The sequence below is a fragment of the Peromyscus eremicus genome, chromosome 11 (assembly GCF_949786415.1).
Source record: "Peromyscus eremicus chromosome 11, PerEre_H2_v1, whole genome shotgun sequence".
In the NCBI taxonomy this organism is placed as follows: Eukaryota; Metazoa; Chordata; class Mammalia; order Rodentia; family Cricetidae; genus Peromyscus; species Peromyscus eremicus.
Window position 1 is genome coordinate 26318826 of NC_081427.1, and position 21504 is coordinate 26340329.

The following is a 21504-nucleotide window of genomic DNA, read 5'->3' on the forward strand; positions in this document are numbered from 1 at the left end:
GCCCAAAGATTGTACATCTGGAACTTAGTCCTTTACACTAATATTCTTAGCTGCGAGTAACTTTTGGCTCAGTGAGACATTGGGTAATGGCTATTGGAGTATTCAGTTATCACAAGTAGGAGAAAGAAAGTATTGACTCTGCACGGGTGAGAGCTAGAGGATTGTTTTAGCATCCTACAGCACACAGAATAGTCTACCACACACAAGTAGATACTTAGCCTAAATATCAATAGTACTGAACTTGAGAAAACTTTAACCCTAAGCTCTTGGGACAATATATTTAAGTCTAGTTGTCATTTATTGAGTGAAAATAAATTTTGAGGGTCTTCTGAAAGCTGGTTTTCAGAGACCAGTAGGCACAGAAGAATTAGTGGCATGACAACACCTTCAGAAATGGCAAAGGTAGCTTGCAGAAAAATGAGAAGAGAGGGACAATGCAGAGTTTAACAAATTTACAGTGAACGCTGGAGGATAATAAGCTCTTTGGAAACGAGAAGCTACCTATTGAAGTTATTCAGGACATATTTGACATAGGCAAGTGGATCTCCGTGAGTCTGAGGCCAGCCTGGTCTACATAGTTAGCAGGGACAGCCAGGGTACATAGAGAGACACTGTCTCAAGTGGGGGCGTGGGTAGTGATGGTTTAGGGCGGACATGGTGGCAAACACCTTTCATCTCAGAATTTGGGTGGCTATGGCAGAAGGCTCCCAGATCAGTCAGGTCTATATTACAAGTTCGAGGATATTCCTGACAACCACAAACCAAGCGGAGGCTGCTATTAGGATAAGCAGTTCAGCTAGAGCATAGATGCTTAAATGAGAGGAAGCTAATCTCCAATCCCCGGGATACAAATGACTTTCGTGTGGAGACAGAAGTTATTTCCTGAAATAAAAAGTTAACTTTATTTGTGTGCCTTCTATGCAAAAGCTCCGCGATGCACTGAGGAATGATTGAGGAATGGCGCTTGTCCCTGAAACCAAATCGGTCCCGTGCCCATGAGGAAGGCTTGAGCCACCGCTTCAGGCAGTCACAGTCACACCCATCAGGCTAGGGCAGAACGCATCTGAAATCAGCCAGAGAGCCAGAAACCATAGCCAGGTTCCCCACTACTTCCCGGAAACTCAGCCCAAGCCGCTCGGGTGCACTACGGTGGCCAATAAGGTCCCAAGAAGTGACAGAAAGTCAGACGAGCAATTGAGCGCTTGCGCGCTTCACTTCATAGTCTAGACTTTAGTAATCGGATTTCCTAGAAAGGCTCGTCACTCCTCCAGCTTGTTCTATTGGCTGAGAAAAGGGAGGGCCCGCCTCTCTGCGTAGCCCATTGGCCGCGTGTCCACCGTAGCTGGGCGGGGCCTGGCGCTCCATTGCATCAGCTGGTTCCGGATAGTCCACGTGGCGCACGCGCAGTGCAGAATCGCCGGTCCTCTCCGCGGGCTTAGGGTCTTCTCTCCGGTGCCGCTCTCGGGTTTTGTCTCTCAGCCGTCCTTCCATGTCGGAGGAGAAGGCCAGCAGCCCTTCGGGGAGGATGGACGGCGAGAAGCCGGTGAGCAGGCGCGGTGGGTGGACGTGTCCTGGGAGCCGACGTTGATCGGCGGGAGCAGAAAGTAGCGGGGACCTGGCGGTAGTGGGGAGCCCGGATAGTACAGGAGCCCCCGCAGGCAGGAGTGGTCCTGGGTTCATCCCCATCCCAGAGATCTGTGAACTGAGACTGAGTGGCTTGCTCAGAGGTAGATAATAACCATGCGGGACTTGGACCCTTACACTTGTATTTGTATCCCTAAAATAGACGGGAAGAACATTGCAGAACCTTTTTAGATCCTAAACCTTTGCAGAGCAAAGAGCTCTGGTTTAGGAAGGAAAAGCCCGTCCCAGAGATCAGATCCAGTGTGCCCAAGATTGGGTGCTTTATGATAAGGAAATGGTGAAGGCTAGATGGCTCCATTTGACAGACTGCTTGGAAATTAGGCGGGGTGCTGGAAACGTCCTAGATAACTTCACACACGTCCCCCTTAAAGCTAACCAACGTTCTGTGTATTTATTTGCCCTGGCACTTAGCCGGACAGCGTAGGTGGCAATACGAGTAAGATTGATTCCTGACTTGGGGGTGGGGGGCAAGAGCCTAGAGTAGAAGACTGGAAAATCGAAATTCTGTGTAATCAGCTCAGTAGAGTTGTAAGAGGAAGCCTCGAACTTGGCACAGTCAGACTGTTTTATTAGATGTGGAAAAATGAGGTCAGGTAAACCAGGCAGGGCAGGGCTGTCCAGGTACAGAGGATGAATTGTGTCTCAGCTGTATTGGAAGAGGCAGGAGAGAAACAGGAAAGATAGAAGTGTTCTCTGCATGCAGGGTTTTAAGCGGAGATTGTACTGTCAAAACTAACCTGGCATTGAAGTTTAAGGAGAGGTGAGGCCGTATGGCAGAGGCTGCTGTTCCAATAGTCCAGGCGAGCATCGAGCATCGCTAAGGTCTTCAGCAAGAGGCGTTTCCATCCTGATAGGACAGATCACTCAAATGCTTATGTATACATTCTAAACGACAGATTTAAGGTGTTGAGTGACGACTGCACATAGATTTTGTTTCTGTTTCCATATTGTTTCCTTTAAAAAAAAATGGTATTTTACCATTTACAACTTGGTTACCTCTTCAGTTTCTTCTGGACTGTCCTTTAATCCTACTTTTAAACTCACTCCTGTTACTTCAGAGCCTCCCTGGGTTCTTAAGATTTACATAAGTTTAGAAGTTAGCCAAGATAATCACCCCCGGAGCAGGCTTGTAGTAAAACATTAGATAGAGATTTTGTGAATAAAGTGAGTTGAAATGTAAAATGTGCTATTATTGCCTCCGTAATAATCAAGTACCTTAAATTTTTGAAAGCTTTCTTGGTGGGGTACAGATCTAACCCAAACGTTTTCTTGTCACTGAGCTACGTCCCCAGCCCCACAGGCCAAAACCTTTTATTCCTTTCACATTTAGTCTTCGTAACAAGGCTATTGTGAAGAACATAATTACACCCAGTTCTCAAGAGGGAAAACTGACCCTAGAAGAGCTGAAGTGGTAAGTGTGTGATCACACAGTCCACTTAGTCTCTCTGGATATAACTAGCTGGCTGGATAGGTAGGTAGGAAGATAATACCCCCCACCCCCCATTAACGTATTGGATAAGTTGCATAATTTCTTGTTGCTTTGTATTTAGTACAGGTCCAAGTCGGAAGGGAAAGTTAGAGAAACTTTGAGGAAGTGTACGTTAATAAATGGCCTACCTTTTCAGGGCTTGTTTTTATTGTAAGTTGTCTAACTTGTCTTTACCAGTGATGGAATTTCCAATCTTTCAAAATAAGATTGTCCTTTTTAAATTTTTTTTTTTTTAGATGCTAGCTTTCTCAGCCGCAGTTTTGGGGACGATGTCCACTCAGGCTGAACTGTGAGCACTTCTCTTCTTCTGTTTTGCTTCTTTAGGTGGATGCCAGTGAGGAGAAGCGGAAGGAAGGAGGCAAGAAGAAGAGCAAAGATGGAGGTGGAGATGGAGGTCGAGCAGAGGTAAGGCAGGCTACCGCCATAGAGGCTTGGGTTTCGAAGGCTGGCGGGGAACGGGGGACTGTCCCAGACTTGCCCTACCTGAGGAGTGTGTGTGCGTGTGCGTGTGAATCCATAGCGTGTCACACAGGTGGAAGCCAGAGGATAAGCTTGTAGGTATTCCTTCTCCACTGGGGATGGAGCTCAGGGATTAGGCTTGCTGGCCCCTGTGTAAGGATTCTAATGGTCACTGAAGGCGGTAAGGTAGGACTAGGGTAAGGAGAACTTAAGGAGAAGAGGTTAGAAAGAGCCCTAGAGGGACAAAGGATTTGCAGGTACTTGACAGTGCAAAGGGACACGTGTATTATTGTCAGATGACCTCACAGTGGATTTAGACAGAAACACAAGAGATGAGAAGTGTAGAGTTGTCACTGGCTGCCAAGGCTGGATGCCGACTTTCTGTTTAAGTGCGGTGTTAAGGGGTCGGGGCTCAGTGTTGGGCTCCTACAAGTACATAAAGAACCGAACAGAATCCAGTCCCTTGATTCCTTGCTTATTGCTTGGATCTGTTCCTCGGGTCTGGTTTATTTATATCCAGAAAACTCTTCAGTTCCTGGGCTCAGTGACACAGAACTAGCAGTTCAGTGCCATCCCAGAATGCACTTGGTTCCTGGTACTTGAGGAGACAGTTCTGCATGTTGTTCTGCTGGTTTTGAGTTTGGACTGCTATAAACTGTGCTTTGCTTTTTGCATTTAGTCATTGCAGTTTTATTGGGGACCTTGGGAAGCTGCTGGGATGTAGGAGCACAAAAGACTAAGCTTTTTTAAAGTAACTCAATAAATGGACTTTAAAGAGCGGGTTATATAGCTGGAGTAGTGATTGATGTAGTCCCTTCATTAGTCCTGGCGTTTGGGAGCTAGAGGAGGAGAATGCTGAGTTCGAGATCAACCTAGGATGCATTGTGAGACCCTGTCTTAGAAAAACAAAACACACACCGTCTGTATGATGCTGACTTGCTAAGCTTAGAACCATTTTGGTTTACAAAGTGGCTTTACAGGTGATGCAGGATGGTGTTGCCTGTGTTCAGCCAATCCCTGTTCATTTTACACCAGTGTCATTGTGTAAAATTGTTGATAGTGAGTCTTAAGATTTGCAAGTAAAGAGTAATACGCATGTATCTTAATTTCCTTGTTATACTTGGGCTGGGATTGTGTGTATTCTCCCATTACAGATTGAAACATGGCCTGTTAATAGGAAACAAGAAGTCCAGTGACTCCTCGGAGAGTTTTAAGTGGATATGTGATTATTATGTGTTTTAAATTATCTTTCAAAATAAAGAGTGGACAGTGATGTGTCCAAGACCTTGCCTTCTCTGTGCTCCCATCACTTGCAAACTTGTCATGGTGACCTTCTAGAGACATATGCAGGTTTTACCCATCTGCATTTCCAGAGTCTGGCATGGAGCACATTACTCACTTAATAAATATAGAGAAAGTTTAACTAAGTTATTTTGTTTATAAAATGCCTAGTAGATATGGAAATAGACTCTAATAAGACATGAGGGTTGGTGGGAAAAAATAATCAGGCACATATTGGATAGGCTGAGGTTGGGGTTGTCTTTGTACAGTGATGGACTATGGCCATTGTTAGTTCAGTGGTTCTTCATTAGTAGTTGTGGAGTCCTGTGATAATCTGGTGGGATTGTAGGCGTGTGTCATCAGACCTGGCAATAGCTGACAATTTCTGTATATGTACACAAGTAGAAAGTCATAGTAAAAGCAAGCCACTTCTTCTTTATTGCTGTTAATGACCATGCTACTACCAGAGCACTGTTGTGGAATACTATTTTAAGATGTGTTACATTTGTTTATGCTCTGGAACATTTGTTTAATGATGCGAAGATGTGTTGCGTTCTTTTATGTTGCATTTGTTTAACTCTGTGAAGCTGTGTTACTGTGCCTGTCTAAAATACCTGATTAGTCTAATAAAGAGCTGACGACCAATAGCGAGGCAGGAGAAAGGATAGGCGGGGCTGGCAGGCAGAGAGAAACAGAAGGAGAAATCTGGGACCAAGGAAAAATGAGCGAGAGAGAAGGAGCGAGAAAAGAAGGGGCTAGCCACACAGCCACACAGCCACACAGCCAGCCACAAAATAAGAGTGAAAGTAAGATTTACAGAAGTAAGAGAAAAGTAAAAAAGCCCAGAGACAAAAGGTAGATGGAACAATTTAAGTTAAGAAAAGCTGGCAAGAAACAAGCCAAGCTAAGGCTGGGCATTTATAATTAAGATTAAGCCTCTGTGTGTGATTTAATTGGGAGCTGGGTGGCAGACCCCAAAGAGCTAAGAGTAAAAAAACAATCATCAACAGAGCACAGTGCTTTGAACCTGTAATCCCAACCTTGGGAGGCTGAGGCAGGAGGATCATGAGTTCAAGGCTGGAGTAGACTCCATAGTGAGTTTGAGCTCTCCAAGGAGGTGGTGGGGGTGGGAGACGCTGTCATTTGGAGATGGAATTATCAGATTCACTACTTGCTTGAGAAATAGAGGTCAGATTCTTTTATACATACATATATACATACACACACACACACACACACACACACACACACACACACACATATATAAATTTGTAACCTTTTTTGTAGCTGGAAGATTTCCTGTGGCCTGGCCTGCCAGCAGTAGGCACAAATCGCTCCCACTCACGTCCCCCAAGTAAACACACAGAGGCTTATATTAATTAAAACTGTTTGGCCATTACCTCAGGCTTTCCATTGACCAGCTCTTACACTTAAACTCAGCCCATTTCTGTTAATCTATATGTTTCTTTCGAGACAGCGTTTCTCTGTGTAGCTTTGCGCCTTTCCTGGAACTCATTCTGTAGCCCAGGCTGTCCTCGAACTCACAGAGATCCGCCTGACTCTGGCTCCCGAGTGCTGGGATTAAAGGTGTGCGCCACCACCGCCTGGCCACCACTCTGGATTTTGTCATCATGGATTTTTGTGTTATATATTATTATATGTTATTATATTATTATTATTGTTTCCTAAAGTAAGTGTTACTGATTACTTACTGCTTTGTTTGTTCATTTACAGTTGAATCCTTGGCCTGAATATATTAACACACGCCTTGATATGTATAATAAGCTAAAAGCAGAGCATGATTCTATCCTGGCTGAAAAGGCAGCAAAAGACAGCAAGCCAATTAAAGTCACTCTGCCCGATGGCAAACAGATGGACGCAGAGTCCTGGAAAACCACACCATATCAGATTGCATGTGAAATCAGGTATGCACACACCTCCTTTGACCATCTATGGTTTAGAATGTAACCAAATGTTCATTTATTGTCTTGCCGGGTATGTCCTGATATTATTCTTAGGTGTCTGCTAAAGATGTTTAGTTTACTTAGTTGAGATCTTTGAAAATCAAGGTGATGTGGCTTTATAGTCCAGACTCAGTGTTAATTGCTGAAGGCTCGTACCTTCATTTTCTCTTAGGAAGTAGCTTATTAGTCATTCTGTTAGGATCACAGAGCTGTAGAGGCAGGACAGGGTTCACCGACTTTTACTTAAGTGTCTCAGTTTTGAGTTTATTTATGAAGGTAGGTCATCTCGCAGAGAAAACTAAAAAAAAAAAAAACTGACATATTATGTATGAAAAAGTATGTTCTGTGTTTATAAATCCCTCAAAGAACTGTATATATTCTTAAAGTTTATTAGATTGGAAGAAATTATGAATAACTGAGTATTTTTCACATACTTTGTGACAGAGGAAAAGCCATGGCTTGGGGCACTATGTTGTATTTTAATACCTACATCACCTGGATACGCTTGAGAAGCAGGTGCTAAACGTGGGCGCCTCTTTTTACATCATCCTAAAAACAGTGTTTTTTGATAACTAGCCTTCATCAGATCTTGCCAGATAACCACCTTGTTTCCTTTGGATTTTAAGTCAAGGCCTGGCTGACAACACTGTTATCGCTAAAGTGAACGAAGCGGTTTGGGACCTGGACCGCCCGCTGGAGACAGACTGCACTTTGCAGCTTCTCAAGTTCGAGGATGAGGAGGCACAGGCAGTAAGTTTCTATCCCGTGTTTATTAGAACGCAGTAAAGATGACCCTGAGCTGCATAGGCCAAACAAGTTAATGCGTTTCACTGTGTTGTTCTGTGGCTCAGTGGTTTTCAGGTCTAACCTGGAGGTCACAGTCATTTATGGACGTCTCTCACTATTCCTTTGGGGACTTGGTTGTAAATCCTGAAAGCATTGCATCTACCAAGAGTAAAGCCATGTTATTTTTTTCTTTACGTTTTCAGGTCTATTGGCACTCCAGTGCCCACATAATGGGTGAGGCCATGGAAAGAGTCTATGGTGGATGTTTATGTTACGGCCCACCAATAGAAAATGGGTTCTATTATGATATGTACCTCGAGGAAGGGTAAGTGAAGACACTGAATGAAGGGAAAATCTGAGTGGCCCTGAGTCTGTGTGTAACATTTAAAGACTTGTCAATGAAGGAGATGGATCTACAGCTCACAGTATAAAGCTGCTAGTTGCAGTTACTGACAAAAGTTGAAGTATTGGTAGTTGCATGTAGTGAAATCTCTAGGATTGGTGGAATTGTGCCAGAGGCATGCTGGGAAATCAAACAGGCTCTCCTTTATCTTTATTTATTTATTTATTTTGGTTTTTCGAGACAGAGTTTCTCTGGGAAATCAAACAGGCTCTCCTTTATCTTTATTTATTTATTTATTTATTTATTTATTTATTTATTTATTTATTTATTTATTTTAGTTTTTCGAGACAGAGTTTCTCTGGGAAATCAAACAGGCTCTCCTTTACCTTTATTTATTTATTTATTTATTTATTTATTTATTTATTTATTTATTTTAGTTTTTCGAGACAGAGTTTCTCTGGGAAATCAAACAGGCTCTCCTTTACATTTATTTATTTATTTATTTATTTATTTATTTATTTATTTATTTATTTATTTATTTATTTTGGTTTTTCGGGACAGAGTTTCTCTGTGTTAACAGTCCTGGTTGTCCTGGAACTCACTCTGTAGCCCAGGCTGGCCTCGAACTCACAGAGATCCACCTGCCTCTGCCTCCCACGTGCTGGGATTAAAGACGTGCACCACCACCGCCTGGCTTCCTTTACGTTATGATGGAGCTTGAGGGGGTGTCACTTGAGAGAAAATTCTCCACAATGGCGGAAGTAGAAGCCCATGAAACTATAAGTGTAATTTATGGAAAATCTAATATTAAATTCTAATATATGATGCAAGGCTGTATTTTAAAGTAGTAGAGAAAAAAAGTCCCTGCATTGATTCAAATGGAATATGGATAGACTGTTTTTTTTCCTCCTTCAGGGGTGTGTCCAGCAATGATTTCTCTTCCCTGGAAACTTTGTGTAAGAAGATCATTAAAGAGAAACAACCTTTTGAAAGATTGGAAGTGAAAAAGGAAACATTACTAGAAATGTTTAAGGTAATCTGAGCCATAGCCACTTTGATTTTATTAGCCAGTCCTTGACGTAGTGCACCCAAGTTTTCTCTAGAAAACCTGAAGTCACTTCAGACATGAAACCCAGGCGTGCTCTAAAGCTTATGCTTTGACTCACATTCCAGCTGCATGTTTAGAGATAAACATGTTTAGAGAGGCCATTGTGATGTCTTATTTCTCATTTTCAGTACAACAAGTTCAAGTGCCGGATACTGAATGAAAAAGTAAATACTCCGACCACGACTGTCTATAGGTGAGCATAGTGAATGCTGTTGAACGCAGCTGGTACGGTAGTCTGCCTTTGCTAAAATTCCTTTTATTTCATCTTTAGATGTGGCCCTTTGATAGACCTCTGCCGCGGTCCTCATGTCAGACACACTGGCAAGATTAAGACTTTAAAAATCCACAAGGTAAGGCATGTGAATTGTCTAGAGTACTTACGCCTCAGTTTCCATCGCTTTCTCCTTGCTAACATTTTGTTTCTTGTCAGTACACAGAGGATCACAGTTTTTGTTTTTAAAAGCTGTGTATGGGCTGGGGTATTGTATGTGTCTTCTGTACTCCAGGACTCATTACCAGAGCTACCATATGGGGACGGGTTGGGAGGAGTCACAGAAGCTGGCAGTCACAGGCCATTGTGGCCTCAAAAGTGTTGAGGCTCGGTGTTGGAGTTTGGCTAATGATTACTCAAGTTGCTCTTTTTCATCCGACTAATCCTGTCCGTTTTAGGCTACCTTAGAAATGCTGGAATTATGAGCGAGTTCTCTGAGTCGATTCCAGGTGCCTTTCCTTGTTTGCTTGGGTTCCTTTCCATTTTCATATGATTTGGTGAGAGGAGTCCTATATAGCTGATGGGATTGTGATCTGGGGAAAGAGCAAGCAGAAACTTCTGTGCTGTGGAGTGAGTCTACCCACTTGGAGTAGACCTCAGAACAATGGGAGACATTTACTAGGACTGAGTGTTGTATGTAGTTGCCTTGTCAAAGAAGGTGATTGTGAGAAATAATACACTATTAATGTGAAATGTTTACAAATTTAAATGGGTCGTTGTTGGTCCTTGCTTTTAGAATTCCTCCACATACTGGGAAGGCAAGGCAGACATGGAAACCCTCCAGAGGATTTACGGCATTTCTTTTCCCGACCCCAAACTGCTGAAAGAGTGGGAGAAGTTCCAAGAGGAAGCCAAGAACCGAGATCATAGGAAAATTGGGAGGGTACGTTAAGGAGCAGTGGTGTGTCTTGTTTGAGTTTTCCTCCAGTTCACGGGAGTTGAGCCTGTTCAGTGCGAAGTTTCGTTTTGAAGAGGGGCTTAGATTTCAGGTTCCCTGGTCTGGGAGCCAGTCACGTCCACATTGTCCTGAAACATTCCGAGTGCATCTCAGTCACGGTTCCCGAGAACAGTGCCTGTGACCCACAGCCTCGTGTGAGCTCCGTGTCAGAGCTGACAGAACGGACTTTGGAAACCCCCCCCTCATCGCCTCCTCGTGACTCTGTAGTCTCAGTCTGAGCCATTGGTCTTCCGTTTCTCCAGAGAGATAGCAGGTCCCCGGTGGGGTCTGTGCTCTCTTTCTTTTCTCTCTTGCTGCCTCTGACTTCCTCTAGCCGGAGTTACTTTTGATTTTTTTTAAACTTTCTTCCTCTATAAAATGAAGTTTGCTGCTTGAGGGCCTTGGCTGCTAGATCTGCCCTACCTACCGCTCTGACCGCTGGAAATAAATTACCGCAGTGAGGAAGGTAACAGGGATTGGCAGGTCCCTCCCCAAGGGCTTCTAGCCACGCCCCTGTCTTTCATTATCAGGGTGTTTTTCTTTTCTCCTTCTTGCCGTTCATGTACAAGCAAATTGTAAAACAGCAAATGACAAAACCCAGATCTTTCCTGGGGCCTTCTTCCCATGCCGCTGTTTCCTCACCCTGGCTGGACTGATGACTGTCAGGGAGGTGACAGATCTGTGCTATGTTGTTAATCATCTGCAGTTCTATACCACTAAATCGTACCCAAGAAACAGTAGCATGTTTTCTGTAATGTTGGCATAGCTGAAGTTTGGAGCACAGTGGCAGAATTCTGAACTGAGGAACACCAATCATTTACACATTGAGAAACAATCTTTTGCTCTTTTATCCAGGACCAAGAGCTATATTTCTTCCATGAACTCAGCCCTGGAAGTTGCTTTTTCCTGCCCAAAGGAGCCTACATTTATAATACACTTATGGAATTTATCAGGGTAAGCTTTATTTGTTAAGGTCTTCTAAAGAGTTAGGACATAAGATAATTTTATTAGCGAGGGTCTGCTAAAAGAAAGATAAATCTGTATTGGAGGGTAAAAGAAATACCATTTTTTTCTAAGTTGGAGTTTGCGACTTCAAAGGTGTTTAGTGGTTCGGGGTGACTGCTGCTCTTCTAGAGGACCCGGGTTCAGTTCCCCAGCACCCACCTCAAGTGCCTCACTCACACGCTGAAGGATCTGTCGCCCTCTACTGGCGTCTGCAGGCCCCTGCAGGCACGTAGCATTCACTCCATAAACACACCTGCATACACACACATAAAAATAAGTTTTGAAAAAGTTGGGTCTGGAGAGGTGGCTCAGTGGTTTCGAGTAGTGACTGTTCTACCAGAAGACCTGAGCTTTGATCGCAGCTTCCAGTCATACAGCTCACAATCATGTACAGCTCCAGCTCCAGAAGATCTCCTGCTATCTTCTGGTCCCCGTGGGTACCCACGCTCAGGTGGCACACATCCACATAGACACACAGACTCATGCACATGAGTACAGTTTTTGAAATGTGAAAGGTCTCCTAAAGTATTTAGAGTCATTCTGATGTGTGACTTTGTTCATGAGAGCACGCAGACACGTAGAGAGAGGAGCTGCTGAGCCTGAAGGGTCGGAGGCCTTTCACCCGGGAATGTGCTGTGTCTCTTTTCAAATTATGAACTACTTCAAGCCTGTATTTAAAGAGCACAGTTAGGTTTACTTGCCACAAGATTTAACGTATTTGCATTGGGCTGTGTTTGTCCACAGTTTTTGTAAAAAGAAAAAAAAAGAGTACATACTGTTTTGAAACTGTTGTGTGGTTGGTATGGCTCCTTTACCCTGTGCTTTACGTCTCCATGTACATGTGTCTTTAACTTACTTTGTGATGTGTGTGCCTCAGTTCACATGTATGGTCTTGCTTCTGTGAGTTGTGGTGCACCACCTGCAGACGGCGTTTCTGAGTCGTGGTCTATGTGCCTGTGACTTCGCTCAGCAGTGTTAAATTGCTCTGTAATTATTTCTCCCTCCACAAAGGTGAGCGTTGACTTCCCTGTATGTGTGTTCTCCTCTAACAGAGTGAGTACAGGAAAAGAGGATTCCAGGAGGTCGTCACTCCGAACATCTTCAACAGCCGGCTCTGGATGACCTCTGGCCACTGGCAGCACTACAGTGAGAACATGTTCTCCTTCGAGGTGGAGAAGGAGCAGTTCGCCCTGAAGCCCATGAACTGCCCAGGACACTGGTAGCAAGCAGCTTTGTGTTTTTCTTCCTTTTTAGTAAACTTACCTGTATGTGTCTGTGTGGAGTATGTGCCACATGTCTGTGGGTTCCTGCAGAGTTCAGATGAGGCTGTTGGGAGTTGCTGGAGTTATGTGTTATGAGCTGCCCCATATGGGTGCTGGGAACTGAATCTGGGTCCTCTGGAAGAGTAGCAAGGCTCTTAACCCTCGGACCTTTGTAGCTTGAGTTTTCCTGCCTGGCCCACAGTCAGGACAAATCTCTTTCACCTGCCAGTCCCCCAGCCACTCAGACCCGACCAAGTAAACACAGAGACTTATGTTGCTTTCAAACTGTATGGCCGTGGCAGGCTTCTTGCTAACTGTTCTTATAGCTTAAATTAATCCATTTCCTTTAATCTATACCTTGCCACATGGCTCGTGGCTTACCGGCATCTTCACAAGCTGTTTCTCATCGTGGCGGCTGGCAGTGTCTCTCTGACTCAGCCTTCCACTTCCCAGCTTTATTCTCCTCCTTGCCCCGCCTATACTTCCTGCCCAGCCAACGGCCAATCATTGTTTTATTGATTAATTAGCAACACATTTGCCATACATCCCACAGCAGACCTTCTCTCCAGCCCTGCAGCTTTGCATTGCTGTTAAAGAATTTCTTGTGCTATAAATGGTTCTAGATTCCTTTTGCTCCTTTGAGAGAGAGATCAGTGGAGAAAGGAGACTGAGAGAAGGAGGAGGTCTGAAGGGAGCCGGGGGAGAGCATAAGGGTAGTAGAATACCTATGCCAGGAGAGCAGAAAGCTAATAACAGCAAGAAACTTAGTGATCAGAATAAGACTGAAATGCAACATTGTTATCATCACAGCGTTCTGATTAGATTCCACCTATATAGACATTCAGGAGTGGTCCTGGGGTTAGAGCCGCCAACAGGCAGAGGATACTGAAAAGGGGCTTAAATGTGGGGCAGAGCAAAAGACCAATATTCCTACCCTTCCTTCCTTCTTTGGGAAGAAATGTGTTTTAGCAGAACCCGTTGCTGATGAGTTAAAATCCTTGGGAAGGCCTTCCCTGTGTCTCTGCCTCAGATTATGAAAGGTAGATGAAAAGTGACTTCTGAGAGGCCTGAGAGTGACGTGGATATAGTTTGTTCGTGTGTGCAGCTGCAGAGGCAGGTGATTCAGGCAGAGGTGCTGACAGGGGAAACACCATTAAGAAACTGGGTCGTAGAGATCAGGGGAACAGCCCAGTTCAGTTTTCACAGCATTAAGTTTTTGAAGCCCTTTGGGCCTCACTAGAGCAAGGCTGATATCAGTTTCCAGTGTTAGAAGTAATTTATGTACAGCTGAAAATATTTCTTCATTATGAGCCTTTCCTTCATCTTCATATTAACTGAATGTAGTCTTCATATTAATGGAAGTGCTGAGCACAAGGATTTGGCTTAAAACCTTGGGGATACATTGCTTTATTCTCTTAGCCACAGTTAATTGCATTATAACTCACTTGTCATTATATTCATGCAAGTGCTTCCATTGCTGTGTGAAGCTTGGGACTTGAAAAAGTGTTGCTTGTGGCAAACTAGTGGCTTTTTGTCAGCCTTTCATGTTACTAAGTAATATCTGAGGAAGAGTTTTTCCCTTGTGAATTTTTAAAATTGCTCTTTTGGTTGTTACTTGTGTTTCACCCAAAGCCTCACAAGTGCTGGGCATGCAAGCGCTCTGCTCCGAGATGGCATCCTTCACCGCTGTGCTATTAAATTTCCATGGGCTTTGCTTTGCTTTCTCCTTCAGCCTCATGTTCGATCATCGGCCAAGGTCCTGGCGAGAGCTGCCTCTGCGGTTGGCCGATTTTGGTGTGCTTCATAGGAATGAGCTCTCGGGGGCTCTTACAGGACTCACTCGGGTCCGAAGATTCCAGCAGGATGATGCACATATTTTTTGTGCCATGGAACAGGTATAGTGAATGCCCTATGGAGCAAAATCCTCTGACAGAAGTGTTTAAAAGTGAGAAAAATAACCATTTTTTTTTTTCTTTCTTAAGATCGAGGATGAAATCAAAAGTTGCTTGGATTTTCTTCGCACAGTATATAATGTCTTTGGATTTTCATTTAAATTGAATCTTTCTACTCGCCCAGAAAAATTCCTTGGAGATATTGAAATATGGAACCAAGCCGAGAAAGTAAGTGATGTTTTTTTTAGTGTGCTCAAGAACTTACACAGTTCTAGGAAGTCTTCTTGAGTGGACAAAAGCAAAGAACAATGACAGTGTTTCTGGTGTGCAAGTGGGCTCATTTTTTTCTGTATGGTCTTAAGTGCTTTCGAGAGGCCTGGATGTTTTCATACTCTCAGTTACTAAGCTGTAGCTTTATGCTCTTAGGTAAACACAGTTACACAGCAAACAGTAGGACTCGAGAAAACACCCAGGAGACTTGTACATCTAAATTAGCTGGAAAGAAGGGACGTGGCAGGTGAATAAAATTTCACATCATTTCTGCTTTGTCTGTAGCAACTTGAAAACAGTTTGAATGAGTTTGGTGAGAAGTGGGAAATGAATCTTGGCGATGGAGCTTTCTATGGTCCAAAGGTCAGTCCCCTAGAATATTCCGGTAATATTCTAGGTTTTTAGAATTTTAGTTGTGGGTAAGGAAACATCCCTTTAAATTGGGAACAAAGAAAATGAAGAGCATCTTATCGTAACTCAGTGTTTGCTTTTCAGATTGACATACAGATAAAAGATGCCATCGGCCGCTCCCACCAGTGTGCAACCATCCAGCTGGATTTTCAGTTGCCCATCAGATTTAATCTTACTTACGTAAGGTGAGCTTCTGGTCTCTGCTCTGAGCTTTTGGCCATACCTAGGACAACATATCTAATAAGATAAAACAACTTCCTCTTTTCTGTAGCCATGATGGCGATGACAAGAAAAGACCCGTGATTGTTCACCGAGCCATCCTGGGGTCTGTGGAAAGAATGATTGCCATCCTCACCGAAAACTATGGGGGCAAATGGTAAGTCCTTCTGCTTGTTCTCCCTTCCTATGAAATTGTCCAGAAGAAATGTCTCATGCTTGTGAAGGGGGAAGGAGGAACTTCCTTCTTCAGAGCTCACTGAGAGGAACCAGACTTTAACCCCAGTTTTTGTATAGTGCTTGTTGGGGCTAGAAGTGTGGTAGTTCAGAGTGGGATTCACGTTACCCCTCAGCACACACATACCCCGAAATACTTGTTATTAATAATTCTTTTGTATTTCAAAACTTGATTTATTTGAATACTACATAAGGAGCTGGAGAGATGGCTCGGCAGTTGAAAGCACTGGCTGGTCTTGCAGAGGCCCTCAGTAAAATCCATACATAATTTGTTTTTGATTGCTTCTGTCTTTGTGATTTTTTTCGCCTGAATGAATGGATAGGTTTTTGAATTATCTTGTTCAGTTTTACTGATCAGAATAAGCAAGTATTTTGCCATATTTCAGAAGCGAAGCAGTTTTTTAATTGAAAAAGAAATAAACAAAACAAGCCGAGTCAGTTGACAGTTCTCAGTGGTTTTTTCTAAACCTGAAGTACAGTAGAAGGAGCCCAGTGTTAGCAGCACCCAGGATAGAGTCTTCCATGTGGACTATATAGGGTTAAAACTTTTCTAAAGTTATGGGTTACTGTCATTCCAGTAATTAGATTGGGCTAGTTCAGATGTGACATTTTTCCTACTTGTCAACGAAATAATCCTGGTTCAGTTCAAGTTCCCACAGTCAATAGAACCCTGGTGCGCATTCTCTTGTGTGCTTAGTTTTTCACCCAAACTCGGGATCCGTTGGGAGAATCCCACATCTAGTGTGGAATTTATTGCCTTCTCCAGCCGCTGTGGCTTTCAGTTACGTGGTGTAGAACTTGGGAGATGAGCCGAGTCTTTGGTCTCGAATGTGCCCAAGCCCCACACTCACTGTTGTTTCTTCCGTAGGCCTTTCTGGCTCTCTCCTCGCCAGGTGATGGTAGTTCCAGTGGGACCAACATGTGATGAATATGCCCAAAAGGTAACCCTTAAACAGGAGTTGGCTTTCAACTTAAGTTTGTTTGTAAGCTTTCACAATGGGAATCTTACTGTGTAGTCCACGATGGCCTTGGACTCGGCTTCCTGTCCTAAAGTCCCTTGGGATTGCTAGCGGGCACCACCACACCCATCCTGGTAACTGTGCTTTTAAGCTTTTGGATTGATAAGCCATATAAGCTTATCAAATCAAGCTCTGACTACATCGAAGAGTGTAACTTTTCTATGTCTGATAGGCCTGGACGTTACACTTTCGAGATTTTTCTTAATGGTTCTGTGACCATGTGTATTCGCTTAGTGTTCAGACATACTTGTGTATTTTAATGTTTGGTGTTGTGAAGAAATGAATTAGCAAACATAGCCTAACCTGTATTATTACATTAGAGTTACGTATCCCACTGAAGTGCCTGATATTTGCTGGTTTATTCATTTGTTAATGCAAATTTCTTCAGTGGGTTGAAATTCTTTTCATCTTATTATCATGGCTGGTCAGTGTCTTGCCCCTCTAGCAAATGTGTAAATAGTCCTGGGAGCTTTGCACCTCAAAGAACAATCTGTTCTTTAGTGATTGATTGCTCCATACTAAAGACTTAGACATGCTTAGCAGTCAGTCAGTGAAGAAGCCTGGGTGTGGTTGGTGGTCAGCCTGCAGCCCAGTAGCTGGGTGGGTGAAGCAGGAGGAGAGCAGCATTTGAGGCCAGCCTGGACTGTAGAATGAGACTCTGTCTCAGAAATGCTAGGGGTGGGTAAGCCGTGGCACAATGGCTCAGTGAGTTAAAGTACTTGCTGTTCAAGCCTAACAGTATGAATTTGATCCTTGGAACCCACATTAAAACAAACAAACAAAAAAAAACAGATGAAGACATACATAATCCCAACACTCCCATAGTGATATGGAAGGTAGAGACAGGAGGATGGCCTGCAAGCTCATAGGCCTCTGTAGTCTAGAGGACACAGACTGGCAGAAACAAGAGAGACCCTGTCTCGAAACAAGGCAGAAATGGCCAGCAAGGTGGCTCAGCAGATAAGGACACCTGCCACCTGTCCTAATGACCTGAGTTCAGTGCCTGGAACCCCTAAGGTAGAAAAACTGACTCCTACAAGTTGTCCTACTCAAAACAAGATGGAAGGAAACAGCCAAGTCCTGAAAGTTGTCCTCTGGTCTCCATATGGGTGCATGACTATATACATAATAATAATAATAATAATAATAATAATAATAATAATAATAATAAAATAGCGAACTTTTTAAATAAAAAAGTTGATCAGTGAGCAGTATTGTTAACAACAAAGTAGATGGTGATTCTATCTAGAGTATCAAAATTGTATTCTGAACTTTGATCTTGTTCTTTTCTTTCTCTTTTTGAGATAAGGCTTCTCTATTATGTAGCTCTGGTTGTCCTGGAACTTACTATGCAGGTAGACTAGGCTGACCTCAAACTCCCAGAGACCCACCTGCCTCCATCTCCCAGGTGCTGGAATTAAAGGCTGGTGTCACCACAACTGACTGTGTGCTCTGATCTGTCGATAAACAGAGCTTTTCTTGCATTTTACGTGGTGATGTTGTGTGCAGGCTGATACACGGCTGCTTTCCTTGTATTGTAGGTGGTGATGTTGTGTGCAGGCTGATACACGACTGCTTTCCTTGTATTGTAGGTGGTGATGTTGTGTGCAGGCTGATACACAGCTGTTTTCCTTGTATCGTAGGTAGTGATGTTATGTGCAGGCTGATACACGGCTATTTTCCTTGTATTGTAGGTGGTGATGTTGTGTGCAGGCTGATACACGGCTGCTTTCCTTGTATTGTAGGTGGTGATGTTGTGTGCAGGCTGATACACGGCTATTTTCCTTGTATTGTAGGTGGTGATGTTGTGTGCAGGCTGATACACGGCTGCTTTCCTTGTATTGTAGGTAGTGATGTTGTGTGCAGACTGATACACAGCTGCTTTCCTTGTATTGTAGGTAGTGATGTTGTGTGCAGACTGATACACAGCTGCTTTCCTTGCAGTCATATCAGGAACTTGATGTGATCATAAGTGGGATCTTTATGTTTTATTTCCTTAAAAAGCTGATTAATTTGATTTTTCTGAGTGCTGATTTTTGTGGATTTTCTAAAATACTTACCTTACAAGAGAAAAATGTCCCTTTTTGTTCAAGTGCTGGGAATGTTGAGCACTACGACTATGTTACATCCACAGCTCCAAAAGTGTGGTCATTAACTTTCAAAATGTAAACCCAAGTCATAATTTTGTGTTATCAGCTTCAGTATTTATATTGACATTCATTTTTGGTGCTTGCATAATTAAATTCATGAAACTTGTTAAATTCTGTAACAAAATAAATGTACTTCTCATTTTGACTCTGAATTGTTACTAGGTACGGCAACAATTCCATGATGCTAAATTCATGGTGGATATTGACCTGGATCCAGGCTGCACCTTGAATAAGAAGATCAGAAATGCACAGTTAGCACAGTATAACTTCATCCTGGGTAAGAAGTGAAGGTTCCCAATCGTATAGGAAAAGCCACTGAAATCTTAAGACTTAAGCTCAATGAATCTTGGTTATGAATGACCTTGGGTCCTGTCATGGTTACTGTTCTATTACTGTGATGAGACACCATGACCAGGGAAACTTAGAAAAGAAAGTATTAAATTAGGGGCTTGCTTATAGTTTCAGAGGGTAAGTCTGTGATCATCATGGCAGAGAACAGCAGTCAGGCAGGCAGGATGCAAGAGCAGTAGCTGAGAGCTTATATCTGACCCACAAGTCCAGGGTAGAGATAGAGAGACTGGAGTTGGCTTTTGAAAGCTCAAAGCCAACTCCTAGTGACACACCTCCAACAAGGTCGCACCTTCTAATCCTTCCCAAACAGTTCCACTAACTAAGGACAGAGCATTCAAACATATGAGCCTATGGGAACCGTTCTCATTCATACCACACAGTTCCCTCTCTTTTTTTTATTTTTTTGTGGTCCTGGGAATTGGACCCAGTGATTGCATGGACTAGGCTTCTATAAGCATGATTCCAAATACTGAGTGTTCCCTTTGTATAACAAGACAGTAGGCATGAAAAAACTGCCGAAGGGTTGTTTACAAAATGTCTACCTTTGTAGAATTGCTTTTATATCATTTCTTATTAATCACTGGATTAAGTGATTCAGGATGAAAGTTTTAGGTACTTAAAGGGGATCCTTTTTAAAAATAGCTACATTTCATAAGCCTGTGTATACATGGTCACCTGTCCATCTCAGTGTATCATGAGTTACAGGGAAGTTTAGGGTCCTTTAGGATGAGTTCTGCTGTTCAGGACAAATCCTTCCAGGTCTATCAGTTTAAGTCTCACAGAGCTTTGTGTCTTATGTTTTAGTTGTTGGTGAAAAAGAGAAAGCCAGTGGTACTGTGAACATCCGCACCAGAGACAACAAGGTCCACGGGGAGCGAACCCTGGAGGAAACCGTGGAGCGGTTGTGGCAGCTCAAGCAGGCCAGGAGCAAGCAGGCAGAGGAGGAGTTTTAACGGGAGCACGGCCAGCACTGGCTCAACCTGGAGGAAGACCAGTGCTCCTTCACATGGCCTTGTCTGCTGGGAAACGTGGGTTTATGATGAACGTGTAATAGTTCTGCAGTCTGCATGAATCAGTTTTTGATCTGGACAAGCCTTAGAGAATGTGTTAGATGGGGGTTAATAAAAGAACCATTAAAATTATTTTATTCACTAAACGTCTCAGCAATGGAAAGAAAGGGGATGTTTAAATGTATCAGGGTTATTTTATATGAATTCAATCAATTAAAAAATAAAAATTCTAAAAAAGTGCTTAAAGAAAAACCAGGACTGAATTATGGTGTTAAAAATTAAAATTTACAGATGTCAAGACCTCTGTCCTTGTGTTTCTGTAGTGTTTCTGTAGAGACACCTGGCTCAGATTGTGTGCCTCGGTGTCCAGCAAGAAGGGTGGAAATGGATGTGCAGGTGTGTGGGAGGGCAAGTCATGGCATGAGCTGATTCCTAACTGGGATGGAGCCTGCTGCTGGCTTGTTAGTGGTAAGGTAAACATTTCTTTTTGAGATGACACTTTTATTTCTTTTTGGGTAGAGAGCTTTGAAATAACACAACAATGCACGAACTTTTAAGGATGTGTCTTCAAAGACAGAGCTGTGTATGGAAGACTGTTTTTTGTTAAGTGGGTTTTCTACTATGATGAATACTTTTCAGATTTTTCTATCAGCAAACCGTTTATGGAGAATGACATAAGAAAGGAATTTCTTATGTGGTTATATATTATTTCCCTTTTATAGTCATTTTCAGAAATCAACATCTTGTCAGGTCTATAGTAACCCAACAATTTTGTTGGCAATGATTACATCAAAGAGAAGCTATTGTACACAGATTAATCCTCTAATAAAGGAAGTGATGTTTTCTTGGTTTTGTTTTTTAAACTTCAAATGCCACACTCCCGAGGGCCTTAAGAGTTAGGCTTTGGTAGGCTTGTAATTAATTTATCTGTATCTTGACGAAACTTTTAAAACAGATTTTGTATTCTGTGATGTCATCATTTTCTAATTTATTTTCTGCTTTGTGTTTGTTCAGTCTAACTATTAAAGTTGATGTGCAGAACTGAGGGTGACGCTGAGGGTGACGTCAGCCTGCAGCAGGCTAGGCGCGTGCTCTTCCGCCGAGCCACACCTGCAGAGTACTGTGTGTTGTAAATGCCTGTTGGGCAAATAGTTTTACTAATTCTAGTTTCTATGGACCTTTTAATGCATTTGCTGGTTCAGTTTCATGTGTGACTTTGAGTTACAAGTCTGGTATGTCAAGACTGCTTTTTTTTTTCTTTTTTTTTTTTAAAGATTTTATTATTTATGTATGAGTGCATGTATCTGCATGTACACCTTTATACCAGAAGAGGGCGCCAGATCTCATTACAGATGGTGGGAGTTGAACTCAGGACCTCCTGAAGAGTAGGCAGTGCTCT

At 43.0% G+C, this 21504-nt stretch overlaps 1 protein-coding gene across 1 annotated transcript; it reads left to right on the forward strand.

The window, feature by feature from the left end:
• Nucleotides 1–1386: 1386 nt before the first annotated feature.
• Tars1 (threonyl-tRNA synthetase 1) lies at nt 1387–20722 on the forward strand. Its single transcript, XM_059276378.1, has 19 exons — nt 1387–1543; nt 3458–3538; nt 6608–6798; nt 7464–7587; nt 7827–7948; nt 8882–8999; nt 9203–9267; nt 9346–9424; nt 10082–10228; nt 11138–11236; nt 12340–12506; nt 14282–14444; nt 14532–14669; nt 14997–15074; nt 15207–15307; nt 15394–15498; nt 16444–16516; nt 18907–19021; nt 19900–20722. The coding sequence occupies exons 1-19, from the start codon at nt 1490–1492 to the stop codon at nt 20046–20048; spliced, it is 2169 nt and encodes a 722-aa protein (XP_059132361.1). The 5' UTR covers nt 1387–1489; the 3' UTR covers nt 20049–20722.
• Nucleotides 20723–21504: the final 782 nt, after the last annotated feature.

What these genes read in the sequence shown, in the direction of transcription:
- Tars1 (XM_059276378.1), top strand. Translation starts at nt 1,490, where the DNA reads ATGTCGGAGGAGAAGGCCAGCAGCCCTTCGGGGAGGATGGACGGCGAG. An exon ending in CACTTATGGAATTTATCAGG is followed by an intron (nt 11,237 to 12,339) that starts GTAAGCTTTATT and finishes CTCCTCTAACAG; the next exon opens with AGTGAGTACAGGAAAAGAGG. An exon ending in GTGATGAATATGCCCAAAAG is followed by an intron (nt 16,517 to 18,906) that starts GTAACCCTTAAA and finishes AATTGTTACTAG; the next exon opens with GTACGGCAACAATTCCATGA.